The sequence below is a fragment of the Rutilus rutilus genome (assembly GCF_951802725.1).
Source record: "Rutilus rutilus genome assembly, chromosome: 14".
In the NCBI taxonomy this organism is placed as follows: Eukaryota; Metazoa; Chordata; class Actinopteri; order Cypriniformes; family Leuciscidae; genus Rutilus; species Rutilus rutilus.
Window position 1 is genome coordinate 31,477,464 of NC_140219.1, and position 18,448 is coordinate 31,495,911.

The 18,448-nt window shown below is 39.8% G+C and overlaps 1 protein-coding gene across 1 annotated transcript; it reads left to right on the forward strand.

The window, feature by feature from the left end:
• The first annotated feature begins 9,246 nt into the window (after window positions 1-9,246).
• Window positions 9,247-17,395, forward strand: fgf16 (fibroblast growth factor 16). The gene is made up of 3 exons (XM_084431296.1): window positions 9,247-9,824; window positions 12,859-12,962; window positions 15,957-17,395. The coding sequence occupies exons 1-3, from the start codon at window positions 9,563-9,565 to the stop codon at window positions 16,200-16,202; spliced, it is 612 nt and encodes a 203-aa protein (XP_084287422.1). The 5' UTR covers window positions 9,247-9,562; the 3' UTR covers window positions 16,203-17,395.
• The last annotated feature ends 1,053 nt before the right edge of the window (window positions 17,396-18,448 follow it).

Here is an 18,448-nt window from a genome sequence, read left to right on the forward strand (position 1 = left end):
TGAGACACAGTGTGAATGACTTTGAATAACTATGAGGTGCTTGATTTAGACAACAAATTAGGTGAAAACAGAAATCTCATTAATATGGTACTACTGAAAGGACACAAGTGAATAAACTGGGACATTAATCACTGGCATGAAAAACGATAGCTTTGGTCATGGAAAGTCATGTCCATGATTCATTTTTTTTTTTCTTTTTTTTTTTCGCTTACCTCACCATATACTTTGTTTCTTACAGCAAAAACATCTGGCTGACAGGTTTCTCTGGCTTTTAAAAAGTTTTTTAAAGAGTCATTTTATTCCACTAAACAGGGAGAGGAAGGTACAAGATCTGCCAGAAAAGGACTACAATCAATGATTACATCACAGTTTTGAGCCTTTGTTAGACAAGAAGTCAGAAGAACAAGGTTAAGTCCTGAGGACAGTAAAGTAAAACTTTAAAAGCACTGAATCTTCTGAAAATCTGTTTCCATTAATCTTTTCACCTGATTAACCTTATTATCGCAACTTTCACATGGCGAAACCATCACATGGATGCCAGCTGTGACTGTTTGACCTTAGATGAGACTTGTGTGTAATACACTCAAACATGCTCCAGGGAATGAACTAAGTGTGTAACATCAGATAAAAGTGACTTCAAACTGAAGCAGTGTTGTAAGTACGTCTGCATGAAAAGAAGCAGTTTTCAAGCAAAACATTTAAATGATATAATAGACCTATAGTTGAAAATGAAGACAAAACAAGTTGTGACACCTTGTGGTTTTGAAACATTAGTGGAACATGTTCGCAATGAATGTGATGTACTACACCTGTGGTTACTTTGCCATCCGCAGATTTTTATGTGAAAGCATGGAATGCACAAAGCACAGACTCCAGACGGTTTTACAAACAAGTGTCCATCGATTTATAGTCCCTCACTCACGACAACAAAGAAATTGCAATTACAAGATAATGTCCTCCTTATCTAACACTATGGAGTGTGAGTTTTCAGTTCCCTCGTGCAAATGTTAATGAGAACTACCAGTACACACAGAACAATGTTAATACCGCCTCATTTCTGCTCAACATCTGACATCCCGACACCTGCTGCAATGATCCGTGGCATCCATTACATAAGGAGCAACCTTTAATATCCACCACCTGCCTTTAAATGCTTGAAATCTTTTCATCTAAATAGCGATGCATTAACACTTCACTTTAATATCTCTCAATTAGCAAAGGTTACAAAATAAGGAAATGCTTAGACTTACATAAGAGCATTAACACGAAGCAACATGGTATGTTAAGTACAAACTATGAAGTAATGTCTGTTTTTGATGATGAGTTTTATCATAATGCCCTGGTACAATGCTACAATGGGGGAAATCATGACGCTTATTGAATATATTCACCCTCACCTTAAGTTCACATTCATGGAATACCATATTAAATCACTCAGTATCATGGTATATTAAACTACTATGGTATATTGTCACTGTACTATGGTTTCACCACAGTACTTTTGTTAGGGATATAACATATATCAGCCAAAAAGACAATCATGTGGATGTGTCACATTTTCTATAAATGTACTTTCAACGAAAATTTAAGTTTTAACTTAATTTTTGCCTTTTCAGGAGAAAGTAGGAGTGGTTCTGGCCTATACAAAGCTAGCCACCATGATGCTATTGTTTTTTTTAGCATATTGATTAAGGGTGATCGCAAGCATCAATTTGAAGTATGATTGCTTAGAAAAGTAATATCACCCAAAACATTAAGCGTTTGTACTCAAAGAAATGAATCGCATGTGCGTTCAGCTCAGATAAGGAGATCCTGGTGAGGAATCTACTTAGATCAACATCAAATGAAGAAACAGCTGTCTGAGTCAGGTTGTAGGCAGTGGTTAAAAATGCTGAAGTGATCCAGGAGAGGCAGGACGCCGCAGATTGACCTTGGCTCTGGTTCAGTATTGTGGAACTTTGAATACTCTAAAAATAAAAGGCAACATGAAAAAAACACAGACTTACATCACCCTTAACCACACTGAACATTCGAGTGGAATTAACTAATGCGCCTCTATTTGTCAAATGTTGACAGGTCATGTTTTTTGGGCAGCTTGAGAATTTGATTTATTTTTGTACAAGTCCTGAGATAATTTGCACCCTCTAGTGTCTGAGAGTCAAGTGTCAGGCAGGTTGAGCCCATATAAGGTAGAGCGAGTGCTCAGAACAGATGCTATTACCTGGAACAATGAAAAGCTTACTATTTCAAGTCTACTTGGACTGAAGTCAATCACATTAAAAGAAAAACTTTTTAAATATGTATTTCAAAACCATGCGAAATAGTTTTGCTGCATATTTTCATTCCCATTAGAAAACAAAAATAAATTCTAGTTCAAAAACAGTCAAGAACCCACCACGACATGGACAGGAGGACAGATTTTTTTTTTTTTTTTTCATGAATGTGCAACATCGGGTTATTTTAAGGTGTGAACACTAAAGAGGTACAAAAAATTCCTGATTGTGTCAATTGATATAGACATCACTAATCGTCATGCCTACAATCTGTTCTACACAATGTTCTAAACATCAACTTTTGTATTAAATAAATATTTTGTCTAATTTAACTATGCTTTTAGACTAATATTTAAGTATCTCTGCTTATCAGATGCAGCTCTCTGGTCAAATGAACACGTCAGCATCAAGGTGTTTGGTCACTAGACATGCAAGAATAATGGCTGGTTCACATACACATGATTTTGGGCTGTCCCAGACGAAAGAGGACCAATCATGGTGATTTCTGATTTCTGTGGTCGTGGCTCCTAAACAGTGACTAGTGACGTAAAGAAATAGTTAAAGCCAAAATGAAAATTCTGTCATTAATTACTCACCCTCGTTCCAAACCCTTAAGGTTGATCTTCTGACTACAAATAAAGATTTCAGTTTCCACCAAAACTTTGACGTTTCAATCCATATGAATCAGGCAATTTAATCCAAGTCTTCTGAAGGGACACGGTCGCTTTATGAGACGAACAGATTTCATTTAGGCCAGTTTAAATGAATGAGGTTTGTTCCCGCATATCAAGCATGTCTCTGTAGTAGACTTGGATTAAACCGCCCGATTCATAAGACTTTCTTTCACAAACTTTTTGAACATCAAAATTTTGGAAGGACAGAAATTTCTCAGGTTTCATTAAAATATCTCATTTTGTGTCTCAAGTCTTAAGGGTTTGGAACAATATGATGGTGAGAAAAGGAGGACAGAATTAGCCTTTGGGGGCATTAGCATACATTTCTCAGACAGTGTGAAGATTCTTGAAAGATTCTCTCTCTGTGTTCCACAAAAGAAGAAAAAAATAGCACATACGTTTTTAAACCACATGAGACTAAAAAAATTATATATAATTGTAATCCAATCTACAGATTCTGTCCAGACCAAGTACTAGTTATTGGATAATATGCTGATAGATTGATAGGGTTTGATGTAACATTTGACCATCTTAAAACAGAAATGTATTCCAATTGATGCAAGAGCCTGAATAAGACATATGCAGAGAGAGAGAGAGAGAGAGAGAGAGAGAGAGAGAGAGAGAGAGAGAGAGAGAGAGAAACAGAGGGAGTGACCAGCTGGATTACCATGTAAATACTTGTGAAGATAGGTAGAGTCTGGACGTGTGCCAGGACTCTACAAAGGGCTCCTAACATCTGTTTGACGGCACATTTCTGCTCTGTGTTTGAGCAAGAAAAACACTCTTGCTTGGATTGAGTCGCTTGTACATGATCATGCATAGAGACGACGTCGCATCAAAAATAAGCAGCTCTGGAGTAACACGGTCACACGCTGGCTTGAATATTTTAAAGGACACGTTGGCTCTTCCAGGAACACTGTGGAGTGAAAACTTTGAAGCCGATCCAGTCTGTTGTTTTTCACAACTCTGAATTTATCTGTTTTACCAGTCATTCCATGAATATTGAACATTCCTTGATGTGAGGCGTTGGTACGCCATGGAAAATGCAGACCTCATAATTTATCAACCTGATTGAAATACATTGTAATCATGAGGCCATCAATTTGAGAGGCTGGTGATCACTTAAATCTGCCAATCAGCTTCAGTGTCTGGTTCAATGTAAGTTCATTCGCTTAAATTTGACATCGAAGGGGCAAACCGCAAGTTAGGCAGAGAAAAATTAACCTGCAAACCCAAATTGTTAAGCAGCCATAGCGTATAAAAAGGCTCAAGTGGATAAAAGAGCACGAGTGGTAACAGTGGTCGAGGGTCAGAAATATGCGGGGGGTGAATCCCCCCCCCTGTACCTGCAGCATATGAAACTAATTTGTATAACAAATGTTGGTTTTAGACGGCATTCCTCACCCACTGATGGCTCCACAAGGCCTGGAGAGCCCCATTCGTTAGAGCTTAAGGCAAAGCAAACAAATTAATTAACACTATCTTTACTAGGGATGGCCAAGCCAAGCAAACCCTGAAACACAACACCATTACCTAAATTCGCATGCATCTGTCCATGTCTTCCCTCAGCTCCGGCTCTACGTGCCTCTCGCCCTTGACTGAAGTTTGAGGACCACCTGCATGAAAGAAGAGACCCAGCCTGTTATGTCTCAGTGATGGAAAAAAATAACACAGAATCCAGCTCTGCAAACAGCTCATTGCACGGATCATTTTTCTGCACTGCGCTGGACACAAGAGTAAAATAAGAACAGATGATATCATACGCGGGAACAGAGGTGCTTTCGTTTGTCTGATTTAAACTATGCAAAGAGTCCGATATGGCGTCACCAGCCCAGAGTTGGTGTCAAGAGCGGACCCTCCAAAAGAACAAACCAGACCAACATCAGAGCCACTACATCCCAGACCAACACAAGACCACCAAATCCAGACCAAGACCTTGACCATCAACAGACCTCCTAACACCCCCCCAAAAAACTAAATCAGACTAGTCCCCTGAAGGTCCAGACCCTGACCAAGACTAAACCCTATAATTATGTATGTTGTAAACCCTTAGTTATAGTGTATTTTTTTAAACAAAGGTGTTCGGGACCATTCCCGTTTAAAGCCCCGAATGCTGATAAAGTCTTGGCCACTTCTAAAAGGTGTCGATGTTAGTTCTGACATTCCTGCAGAGACAAGCAACTGATTTATATCAATAACTTTAGATATACAAAGAAGTGCACTCTTATTACCTATGAATGGGGAAAAGTGCACCGCGCAATATGGCGGAATAAGTCCCGCCTTCTAAATAAAAGAGCCAATCGGTGATTTATAAAGTCATTGCGTCTCTGCAGCTGTCATTAGAAGCTCCCTTTGCTATAGAAGCAGTCAGTGTTCTGAGACACACTCCCACTTTATTTGAGCATAAGAAACAACATTTATGAGATAGTTCGGTAACACTTTATTTGACTGTTTCCTTGTTACACGTGTTACATGTACTGTAGTAATAACTATAAATGATGCATTATTACATGCAGCTAACCCTAAACCAACCCCATTCTTACACGGACACTCTTTCATTCGTGATTTCAAATATGAAATTTAATCGCAAGCTTGGTGAAGCACTTTGAAGAATTTGATGTTTCCCCATTCAAAGAGAAAGAGGCTGTGACTGAAATAGCTGATCGAGAGGTGTTTCAAAGATGGCCGCCGAGTGAAATGACTTGCCTGAAACGGACTTTGTTTATATCTAACATGCCGAACAAATAAAAGTTTAATAACATCTGGTGTATTATTCACAAGAGCATTGCGGTGCAACCTATGAGAGCGAGAGCTGCTGAACTGAAAATATCTGAAATGTCAAATCCCAAACGAACAGGTAAGATGCTGCCCCCAATTCAAGGCCCAAATTTGATTAACTTGCAAGGTTTTATTCTCTGTGGAGAGCGAGCGAGGCGCTGGAGCATGAGCCATGATCTTGAGGTCGTTATCTTCACTATATGTCCCCGGAGCATGTGGGAACATTTTCTACACTCACTCATAAATCAACCAATGTCAACTATAAAATATAGCTGACCAGCAACAGATGTCGTTATAGATTTTTTTTTTTTAAAGGAAAGGGGAAAAAAAATCTCATCTAAATTTTCACTAGTTCTAAATTTTACAGCTAACACCAAGAATGCAACCTGCTGAGTTCTCGCAAATGGTTCCTGTGCTTAAACACTGGATGAGGTGTGCAAGTGAAAACCCATAGACCACCTTCAGTTATCACTCCCTCCAGACTGAAGATGAACTGAGATCTCTCTTACAGGGTTCAGTCACTACTAGCGAGGTTTTTTTTACTGTATGTGAGACTGGCACCACTTCTGAGAACTGACTTTTGATGAGCTAATGCATTCTCCATTATGCTTTCGACAGGATACCAAAGATTTGTTGAAAAGAACATTTTGATTCGGGTGTAAATTGAGTGTAAATCAGTGAGAAATGTATAAGGAATATGTGCTTCATTCAAATAATGCACATGCACCTTTAATTTTTTAAGTGTTACGTATACTGTATGTGTTTTCATATCTATATTACACAATTTGAACAAAGATGCTGCAAGAAAGTAAATGTTTTGCTGGGCTAGTAGTTAACTTTAAAGGGGTCCTATTATGAACTTTTATGAAGTCTTGATTTTGTTTTTGGGGTGTACTAGAATATGTTTTCATGCTTGATTGTTTAAAAAACTCATTATTTTTCACATATTTTACATTACTACAGGCGCTGCGTCATATCATTACGCCTGCTGGACTCATGGTACGGCAGCAAAGTTTCTTGATTATTACGCAGGAATGAGAGTATAGTTCCTAGCCATATCAGCCTAGAAAATCGCAACTTTACATTTTCCGTCGGTCTTAGTACACGATGTAACTACAGAAGAGTCAAGTTTTAAATGGGAAAAATATTGAAACTCTTTGGTCATTTTTTTGAGAGAGATGCTAACGGTCTTGTCCGATTCAATGATCTATGCTAAGCTATGCTAAAAGTGGTAACGCCAGACCCGGAGATCGGCTGAATGGATTCGAAAACGGTAAAACTCAACTGTTTAACTCTGGGGGAGTTGTAAAATGAGCCTATTTCCAAAAAAAGTGGAGTATCCCTTTAAATTTTGTATTTTTGTGTTAGACCACACAATGCATTTTCCCTTTTTTTTTTATATAAATAAATGTATGTAAAGTATTTAAACTAAGCGGAGGTTAACAAGACATGCAAGAAACTAATTTTACATTTCTCACAACAATAACACCAACAAAAAATCTTTTCACCTTTAGATTCAGTGTCTTTTTGAAGATCATGACATAGCAAGTGGCTATTGCTTGTCAAACTGTTCTTTATAAAATTCTGACTATCTTTAAAAAAAAAAAGGATGGCACAGGTTTCCTGTATATATTAAAAAGTGGGAATTCCTCAGATATAACAACGCTTCAAAACTGTAGTAGCAAATACACTGTAAATTAATAAAATTAAAGACATAGCCATCATGTTGTACCTATTGTATAAACAAACGTACCTATTGTGAAGGAAACACCAAGCTTACATATAGGATCAACACTGACCTTTAACTATTCAGACATGAAACAGAGAGCACATATTTGACAAGCCCTATCTTTATGAGTGTGTTGGACACATCAGAGATATGTTTTATAGATTTGTGAGGTGCACATTTGCTGGCCGCCTCTGGCAGCACTCAGCACGCATCATCATTTCCTATAAGAACCCATATGAAGTTTGTGGTCATCTGGTGTACTTCTCATTGCTGTTTCATGTGACGCATACATTTCACATTTTATGAAATTCCGCCTGCCATGCATTCCCTGTACCGCTCAGCTTTAATAAAATACGTCATCAAACTTTTCTATTTCTTTGCTCCTTTAATTCCTGCAGTAGATGTCCACCAGCTGGTCTGGAGAGGAGGAGGAGGAAACACCTGCTTACACAGGGAAGGTGGAGAGACGAAATCTATGAAAACCTCAGTCTGAGGCTGCGTGTCAATATCTACAGTGCTGCCTACCTAGACAGCATTTTTTGGCATCAGTTGCATGCAGCAACTTCAAAATTTAGCGAGTTGATTAATTAGGAATCACAGACATGTGCAGCATTTTTTAGATGACACCCAAAACATTTTGCGGACTCAATATACACTCTAAAAAATGCTGGGTTGTTTTAACCCAATGTTGGGTCAAATATGGACTAACCCAACGTTGGGTTAAAAAATGCAGTTTAAAAATGGACAAATTGCATTTTGGACAAAATCAAAAATGGACAAAAATGCAATAAAAAAATGGACAAATTGCATTGGTTACATTAAAAATGTAACCCAACGGCTGGGTTTGTCCATTTTTAAATTGCATTTTTAACCCAACGTTGGGTTAGTCCATATTTGACCCAACATTGGGTTAAAACAACCCAGCGTTTTTTAGAGTGTATGCATCTAAGGTCCAAAAATGATACACACAAATGTGATGCCAAAATTATATTTAGGTAGGCAGTTCTCTAGGTGTTGATACAGTTTTCAAAAAAATCTTTAATTGCCATAAATATTGGTGTACACCAACTTATGATACAAAAATAAATAAAAAATCAAGGTTTACTTTATTATGCATACTTTTTTTTTTTTTTTATCATGTAGTATCAAATCTAATAAATGATATGTATGTAATATAAATATCAGTATAAATATCAGTAACTGCACCAAATTGCATACTTTTGCTCAGTTTGGGCCTCTGGAAAAAACAAGATGTTTTTTTCCTCCTCGAGTGTGAGCTATTTATTCATATCATACTAACTCAGAAAGTGCCTGTAATGATTAAAAAAAAAAAAAAAAAAAAAAAAAAAAAACGAAATGCTGGGTCAGGGTTGTAAGAAATGTTGTGCATACCCATAATATTCAGTTATGTTGTCTAGGTAGGCAGTTCACTAGGTTTTAAATGTTATGATGCCCCAAACTGCTGGAACCACCTATCATTTTCAAACATGTTGCAGACACTTAGGTAGGCAGCTCACTGTTACAGGTTGCTGCACGCACCTGTGATACCCACAATAATGTCTAGGTACGCACTTCACTATGCTACAAGTTGCTGCAAGTGCCTGTGATGCCCAGAACTGCGGAACGGCCAGACATTGCAATCTAGAGAGGCAGCAGATGAGAGTTTGAGACGCAGCCTGAACTCCTCTAGCGACTCGCAGTGAGAGAGACCGATCCTCTGTCATATTACAGTCACTCAGCTCGTGCTGCGATTAGACCCATAAAACACACAGACTGTGTCAGAACTTTTCGCGCTGAGAGGGTTTGAAGTTTTGTCACTGATCCTCTCTTTAGGACTTTTTGCGGGCTGGGAGTTATTTTACGCGCACGCACGCACGGACGGACAGACTTCAGACTCGCGTGCGCCCCGACAGACACCCAGCATCAGTTGTGAAAGTCTCAGCAGAAGCTCTCCGTTGACATGCTGAAGGTGAAGCAGCAGGGATGTCATCCAGGCGTGGCTCGGGGAGGATATGGATGTCTATATAAATGACTCGTTCAGTCTGATCACAGATGAAAAGAGCGTCTCTCTCCTCTCCGCTCTCTAAACACCCAAAAGTTTCCTCGTCATGGCAGAGGTGGCTGGATTTCTCGGGAGCATCGATCTGGATTTGCAGGCTTTTCCAGCATTGGGGAATGTGCCTCTGTCGGATGGTTTGAATGAGAGGTTGGGTCTGATTGAGGGCAGACTGCAGCGCGGATCGCTGACGGATTTTGGCCACCTGAAGGGCATCCTGCGCAGGAGACAGCTCTACTGCCGCACCGGCTTCCAGCTGGAGATATTCCCCAACGGGACGGTACACGGAACCAGACAGGACCACAGCAGATTCGGTGAGAACTCCATCCACCCTTTCATCCGTTCCTCTATTCAGCCATCCGTCAGTCAGCGGTTTTGGGCATCATAGGTGTGTGTTAAAGTTTACCTGGGTCTCTCTGAGAAACTGTTGACTTGTCCATTCCGATTGTTAGGCAGAGCCCTATAGGATTAAAACGTTTTTACATTTTTTTTATAAATTGCATTGGGCCATCTCAAGCTAAATTAATAAACATTCGGTAACACTTTATTTCACAGTGTCCTTGTTACATATGTTACATGTACCTACCACAGCAATAACAGTAAATTATGCATAATTAGATGCAACTAACCCTCAACCAAATCCTAATCCTTCCCAAACCCTATAGTAAGTACATGCAGTTGCTTAATATTACTCAGTACTTAAATATATAATTACACTGTAACAACGACACCTTAAAATAAAGTGAAACCAAACATTCATATGTGTTTGGAATGGTAGGCTATGTGCCGATTGACACTTAACAAGGATGAAAGTGCAGCATGACAAGACTTGCTACAAGATCAGGGCACATTAATGTGTTTATTAAGGAAATAATGCTGAAAAAATGCACTCACATGGGCATCTGCTATATATAGCATATATAATATTATATGTATATTTATTTATATACAGCTATAGTTATAAATACTATAATCTAACCCTATCTGAAAACGTTCTGCATTTTTACAATAAAAAAACTGTATTTACTTTATTTTTATATCGTATTTACAAACGAGGTTTTGAGAGATTGTCAGGTTTAGCTCACTTCTGTGTATGGGCAAAATATGGTTAAGTAGGTATACACACACACACACACACAAATGTACACAAAAATGCCAATAATATAACAATTAAACTTGGATTACACTCATAAAATTTGTCATTAAAGACATTGCTTAATTAGTGACATAACTGCACCTGTTTATAATGTCCAAAAATGCTGCATGTCCCTCCTGATTCAGTGAGCGAATAATCAAATGCTGTCAGTCACTGTGAAGGAAAGGACAACTCCACCTCATGAGAAATCTTAAAATGAACTGCTTCTTCACTATGAAGTTAAGAACAAACATTATGAAATGTTAAATTTAGCAGATCTGGCTGTCATGAGTTTTCTGTCATTTTGCATGCACAAGACAAAACTTGCATGCATAACTTGGGCAGAATTCAGCGGAGTAGATTTCAAGTGAAGCTGCAGATCTGCAGTTAGGGAGTACAAGTAGGAAACTTTCTTCACAATATTGATAATGCTTTGGGGGTCACGCGTCCCATGTCAGAATCTACACCCCATATACAGTGTCCCCTAAAAGTGCTTGAACAGTTAAGGCACACTTAATGTATAGGGATGCCAGAGCATTACATAACAAAATAACCAAGGGTCATTTATATTAAAGAAATATAGCACAATAAACCTTTTAGCATGAATCATTAAAAGCAGAACAAGAGGTTTGTTAGATTTAAAATAAGAAAACAGATATAGTGTCGAAAATTGAGGTGGAAATTTGTGATTGTGAAACCACTAAAAATCACCAAAACACCAGATTAAAAAAAGATTGCAAAAGGACTCAGAAATGCTATTGGAAGAGCATTTGAGAGCAGATGACACTTTGATATTTGTTTTGGGACCACTGTATATCAGTCCGCCTCTAGACGAGAGCAGCATATCTCAGTCTTACACTGGAATTGCCCTCGGCGAACTCCAGCGCAGGGTCAAGGGATGCAGGTGCTCCTCTGCAGTGGAAAACAAGCTCACAGCATGAGGCTGTTTTTCTCCGAAAACGTGTTCAAAGGACCCCGGCCGACGCAGGCACAGACACTACTAATTACAGCACTAATAAATCAGTCAAGGAGTTCTTGGTATTACAATGATAAACAAATGATAGCAGAGCCCAGACACGAGAATTTTTTGCATTGCTGTGATCCGTAATCATTGTGCAGGTGCAGCCCTCGCTTAGAAAACAGGAATAGCTCTAAATTAAAGCATGACCACTGTGGAATCCAGTTGTAATGCTTGTTTTTAGGCCGAGACAAGCTGCTTTACTGGATTGGGTGGTCCGCGGTCATGTTTCTGGCATCCTTCTGGCAAATGCGAGTCGTTTGTCGGTAATGTTGCAAGCTGGCAGTGTCTTTGATTAAACGCATATGAAATGTGCTTCTGCTTAACCCAGCTTCAGAGAGTTTTCTGTGTCGTCGTTTGGCATCCAAATCACAACATACTCGGTCCAGGTGGTGGTAAAAGGCCACAAAGGTGTAGTTTTTGCTTTAGTCTTTAATCAAGAGCGTGTGAACAGCTGGTTTCGGCCAAGATTGGGCTCATATCCTGAAAATTGACACGAAGGCACCGTGGATGCAGATAACTTAAACAATATTGATTTGTATAAGAACATGTATTTCAAAAGTCAGCAAAATAAAGTGAGATGCTAATCAAATTCAAGCAAGAGCTGCGACAAGCGCCTTAACCAAACATTGCAGAGACTATTGACTTTTGTGTTGTGCACACGCTCTATGATCAAAGTGTTAGTAACAAGACTTTAATTTCCTGTCCTTTAGGTTATTTTTAGATTGTGCCACATTTTTAAGATGGTAGTCTGCTGAAAGCTTACTTGTGAGGTGAGAAAACTGCCATCTTTTAAATACCAAATCCTCAAAGTAGACTCAAACACAGAATACAGAGAGGAGTTATCAGTTATTCTTGGTGGAAAACAATAAAAGCAAAAACACAAACCAGTCAAATGTGATAGCATAGCTGGTAGCCAGGCCAGGTTGGTTAGGCTGGTGTGCTTTGGTGGTTAAAGAGGGGTTTTGGACATTTGTCAGCTCGTCAGACTGAGAGACCAGTTGGCTAACCAGCTAACCACCAGCTTGGCCAGCGGCTACAACTTGCGAACCACCTTAGGCTGGTTTAAGTTGGGAAAAGCTCTCTGAAACATCTTGCTTAAAAGACTCTCGCATATACAGCACCGTTGACGTACAGCTGTGCTGCAGTTGTGAAGGTGTCTGGTCAATGTCTGACGAGTGTTGTTGTCTGGCAGGTATTCTGGAGTTTATCAGTCTGGCCGTCGGGCTGGTGAGCATACGAGGCGTGGATGCTGGTCTTTATCTGGGGATGAATGAGAAAGGTGAACTCTATGGGTCGGTAAGTCAAACCCCTGTAGTGCTCACACACACTCCAAACAACATCCACCAACAGAAGGTTCTGCTCTATGAAGTGTTTCAATAGGAATGCAGTCAAAGCTGGAATGAGGAGCGAACGACAACCCACCCACCAGCTCATAGTCTGTTCCCCATATGATGTAGATGTACAATAAAAAAAAAAAACACGTAACCAGACAAAACAAGCAGTGTTTCCACTGCTACAAGCCCTGACCTCTGATCAGTGGGTAACAGCGAGGTCTGTCGCCCGTGTGGCTCACCTTGTTTTTTGTCTTTGTAACTTTCCACATAAGAACAAGCTCTCAGACAGAGCGTTCAATCTCAGAGAAGAAAAACTGCCTCTTCATTTCGCTCCATACTTAAAATATTTACATATTTTCCAGGAACACATGAAGCGTGTAACGTATACACACCCACATATCGTGGATATACGAGCTGAGAGCTCTTGGTCTCTTGCATATCTGCGTGTTGCGTGAGGACCACGCTATTCTCTGCTGGAGTGCTGATTGCAACGGAGACCAGGAGATAAAAGCATGTAGCGGGATTTGACTGACTTTTTGCATGCTAGCATAGAGAACCATATATAGGAAAATGCGCCTGGCCTCCCCCTCTGCAGACTTTGCCATGCATGCGGGAGAAACAAGCTATCAGATTTCCAGAGACAATAATCCGGGGCCCCAGTAAGTTTCTGTGGACCCTGAGTTAAAACAAACCTATTTAAAGCAAGAAGAGATGACTTCACATGTAATGCGATAACATCCCATTAAATCAGACTGTAAATGAATGTCAGCATGCAATCGCACGGCAAATCACCTGAAGACTCAGGCCTAGGTTTACTGCGCAGATTTAAATGCAGGTCCATTTCTGTTGCTGTAAGATCAAGTGGACAGTTAGCATTAAAGGAGTAGTTCACTTCAGAATTTAAATTTCCTGATTATTTCTTCACCCCCACGTTATCCAATATGTTCATGTCTTTCTTTCTTCAGTCGAAAATAAATTTAATTTGAGGAAAACATTCCATGATTTTTTTCCCATATAGTGGACTTCAACAGGAACCAACGGGTTGAAGGTCTGATTTGCAGTTTCAATGCAGTGCAAGACGAGCATTTGTGGTTAAAAAGTATATCAATTTAATTTTTTTTTAGAAAATGACTGATGGTTTGGCTAGATAAGTCTCTTATTCCTCGGCTGGGATCGTGTGGAGCCTTTAAAGCTGCATTGAAACTGACATTTGGACCTTTGAACCGTTGGACCGCATTGAAGTCACTAGATGGAGAAAAACCCTGGAATGTATTCTAAATTTGTTTTCGACTGAAGAAAGAAAGACATGAACATCTTGGATGATGTGGGGGTTAGTAAATTATCAGGACATTTTAATTCTGAAGTGAACTACTCCTTTAAGACATTTGGTAATCCCGTGCATGGAGCAGAATTTACTCCAAATTTCCTTACTTCTAAAATTAAGCAGCCATATATAATCATTATTTGCATTTTTACCTAAAAAAAAAAAAAAAAAACGTATTATTCTTTTCGCATGGCCAACTGTTTAAACGATTTAACAGAACTTTTAAAGTTGACTTTATCTTAAAAACTAATTTTAAATGTATTGTCTTGACACCAAGACTTGAACCTGGCCCATTCCATGACTGTTCTTTGGCAGGAAACATGATGTAGCCCCAGTGTCTTCTATTGTTCTCGGCAGTGTAGTCAGCCAGCAAATGTTCACCTGCTTAACCCGAAGTCATTGCTCATGGAGTTCTGTCAGTGGTGTAGTAGTAGCAGCCCACACAGACTCTCTCAAGCTGCCGTGTTTGTGCGAGAGAGCTTGTTGCATCATGGGGGAAGCAGACAAAAAGGTTTGCAGTTTTGAAGAATGATTTTGGGTGTAAACTGCAAAGCTTGCCCATAATGACTTTCCCTTCTCTGGTGCAGCGAGCACCTGCCGTCTGGCCTCAAGATAGTTTCCACTCCGCACATTTTGCGATGGTGACAAGGGTAAACTGTGCACTGTGAGAAAGAAACAGTACCACGTCTTCACACCCTCATGCTTTCCAGCGCATCTGGAGGTCTGGAAATGGGAGGTGCATTTTAGTTCTTAAACATGTGGTCAAATGCACTTACACTGGTCTCTTGATGGACAGAGCACGGATTTCCAGTTAGATGGTAGGTTTAGTTTTTTTGGTTAGGATATTTCTGATTGGGTCAGGGCAGAAAAAGTATTTTCCATTTAATTTCACTTCTCAAACCTTGTCTCTAAAAGTTTTTGTTGCACAGGGATGTCCATTCCTGCTCCTTGAAGAAACCATCCTTCCTGCAGTGTTTAGCTTCAACTTGCTGCCTGAAAGTTTCTAGTAATCCTGAAGTTTAATTGGGGTTGAAGCTAAACTCTGTAGCCAGGTGGCCCTTCAGGACTGGACACCACTGGTTTAGGCTACTAGAGTTGTCAAAAAGTACCTACTTTGGTACCAAGTCGGTACTGAAATGAATGCTTTGGCATGCTTTGAGCGCTGTAGAGTGGAATCATAAACACCCGTTGGCCGTTGTGTTCACGCATTCATTGGATTTGTCTGTGATTCGCTACATGAAAACATGTTGTAAATATGCATCAATGACGCTCTTCACCAAACGCTTTCACAGATACAGACGGGAGCGTTTGAAAGCAGGCGTCTATCAGTGGACCGGTCCTCTGATAGACGCCTGGTTGCGCTTTCAAACGCTCCCGTTCCCGCTTTCAAAACACTTCCTTGCGTTGATCATTGTAGCCAATCACAGACAAATCCGATGAGCGCGTGAACACAACGGCCAATCAGAGGTGTTGACGATTCCGCTCAACAGCGCTCAAAGCGTCACAATTTTTAAATTTCCATACCGACTTGGTACCGAAGTCGGTACTTTTTGACAACACTAAATGCTACTGTAACTGACCATATCCAGATAATCGAAACAATGTTTTTGTCTCTTTCCGGCTGCCTTGCAGAAGAAGCTGACAGCAGAGTGTGTGTTCCGTGAGCAATTCGAGGAGAACTGGTACAACACATATGCATCTACTCTCTACAAGCACGCGGACACTGGGAGATACTATTACGTGGCTCTGAACAAGGACGGCTCGCCTCGAGAAGGCGGCAGGACTAAAAAGCATCAGAAGTTGACTCACTTCCTGCCCAGACCTGTTGAAATCGAGAAGATACCCCAAGCTTACAGAGACTTGTTCCAGCACAGGTGACCAGAGCATCCATCAGAGTTGCTGTGTTGGAGAGGTGTAGTAGAGTTGCTTGATGGGAAACACGGATTCTGTAGAACATTAAGAAATACAAGACCCTACTTCTCTCGCCTCACAGCTGTTTATATTTGGATTCTGGTCCAAAATGAGGAGGCCCTCTCCAATGGTGATTGAGATAAACAGTACGTGTGTGTCCTGGATGGCTCCGTTTCCTCTTCTTAATGGGTTTTAAACCACAGAGAAGAGGGAACATTCCTGCATCCAAAGCCGGTGCCAAAAGATGTCTTGAGGAAGAGGTGTTGACTTCAGGGCCTCATCACATGTGTCATACAATCGACCTTTCTTCAGACAATCATTGTGTGAGCCACACTTTTTGTAAAGTGAACCACATTTTGGCCATTTTCTCACTGGAAAAAAACTATGGTCCAAAACTAAATTTATTGAGCAACTAGGAAGTAAAACCCCCTGTGACTGTAAAGATAAAACTCAACATGCCAATTCCGGCGACCCTGGGGCGGATCTCACGTTGAAAGGTCATGACGCAGCACTTAGCAAGAAGATGGACACGGGGAGTTACCCCGACTTTCCTGTAGGACGAATGCAAAGCAAGAGCTTTTCAAATTAAATATACCTTTAAGGGCACTTAAAAGGAGAAAGACGCTTTGAAGAACAATGACCAGCTTCTACTGAAACAATAACAATTTTGAACAGACAAATTGTGAGATTGTGAGACTATTAAGGCTTTATAATAATGGAAACAAACACCATTTTCTTCATGTAAAACATTAGAGAGGCTTACGTAGATCATTTTCTTTACGTCTTCTTCTTTTGGAGGTTCGGGAGACGTCAAACCTTACACATTTTGCAGAAACAGCAAACACAACTAACCACTTTCAAAGCAAGCGGAGGAAATGTATGGTGCTTCGGTAGAGGCTTTGGTCATTTGACAAAGAGTGACTTATAATGTTCAGGTTGTCAGGAACATTACTAAAATGTAAGTGAAAGACATGTAAATATGGACAAACCTATTTATAAGATGTACAATATATTTATTTTCAACATATAAAGTATAATTATAAATCTATATATAAATCTATTTATTTATTTCAAAGGCTCTATTTTGTAATGAACTTGAAGTTATTGGAACTGTAGATTCTACTGAAATATACAGAAGGGCTAAACCATTTGATCTGAGTGACTGACAATAAAATTGTCCTGCTATATTGTTTATTGTCATTGACCATATTTGCAAGGATTCTCTGTACCAATTAAAATCTGAGAAACACTGAGCTGATTGAGTTTGACTTCTATGATAGTTAAGCATTAAGCTACCGTTATAGCCTGAACGGTCGCTTTTCTCACAGTCTTAAGGCACAGTGAGATCACTAGTTATTTAAGTCAACATGATACGGAATTCACCAACCATTGTACTTCTATCTATTACGTCATCTATTTTGCAAGTAAAACTGTGTGTGGCATTTCATCAGAGGAGGGAGCAAAGTTATGTTTTGATGAAAGATTACAAAGACAAACATGTTGTCAAGTAGGTAAAGTGAATTCTGATTTCATGTTGTCTTCAAAGTACAACACATCTGATACCTTCTTTCGGAAAATCTTCATGTCAGGGGTGTTCAGCACACTAGCGGGAGTCGATCAATCTGTGAAATGTTGTTTATCTAGTGCAGCGTAAATTCCAGAACATCACAGCAGCATTCACAGAATAATCCAGCTCTCCAGAGACGTGGATGTTAGCTGATGATGTAAAAAGACAGCTCTTGGCTCAGGAAACCTGTGGGAAAGTTCTCCCTAAGCAGTCTGTAGAGGCATAAATCAACGCCCTACAGAAAGCGAAACAATACAAGAGAATGCGTTGCATTGGTGGGCGTCAAACCTGTTCAAAAGTCGGCACCACAGCAATATTAATGATAACGTACCTAGAACTATTGTTTTTTTTTACTGATTACTAATCTGATGCTTTGTAAATCACAGCAACACAAAACTCCCAAGGTGATTGACGCCCATGAAGATTTGGACCAGCACTGATGTTGCCCTGAATGGACTCTATAGGGTTTCAGTCAACCCTTATAATCAGAAATGAACAATTTGGATGGAACAATCCAGATTTACAAACATTCACAACCCCACCCATCACCGATGCCTGACAACATCCTTGGCTCAGCTCCGTTCAGATGATCAATTGTTAGCCTTGCTGCCAACACGCTCTAATACTTTCAGATACGAAGTGTATG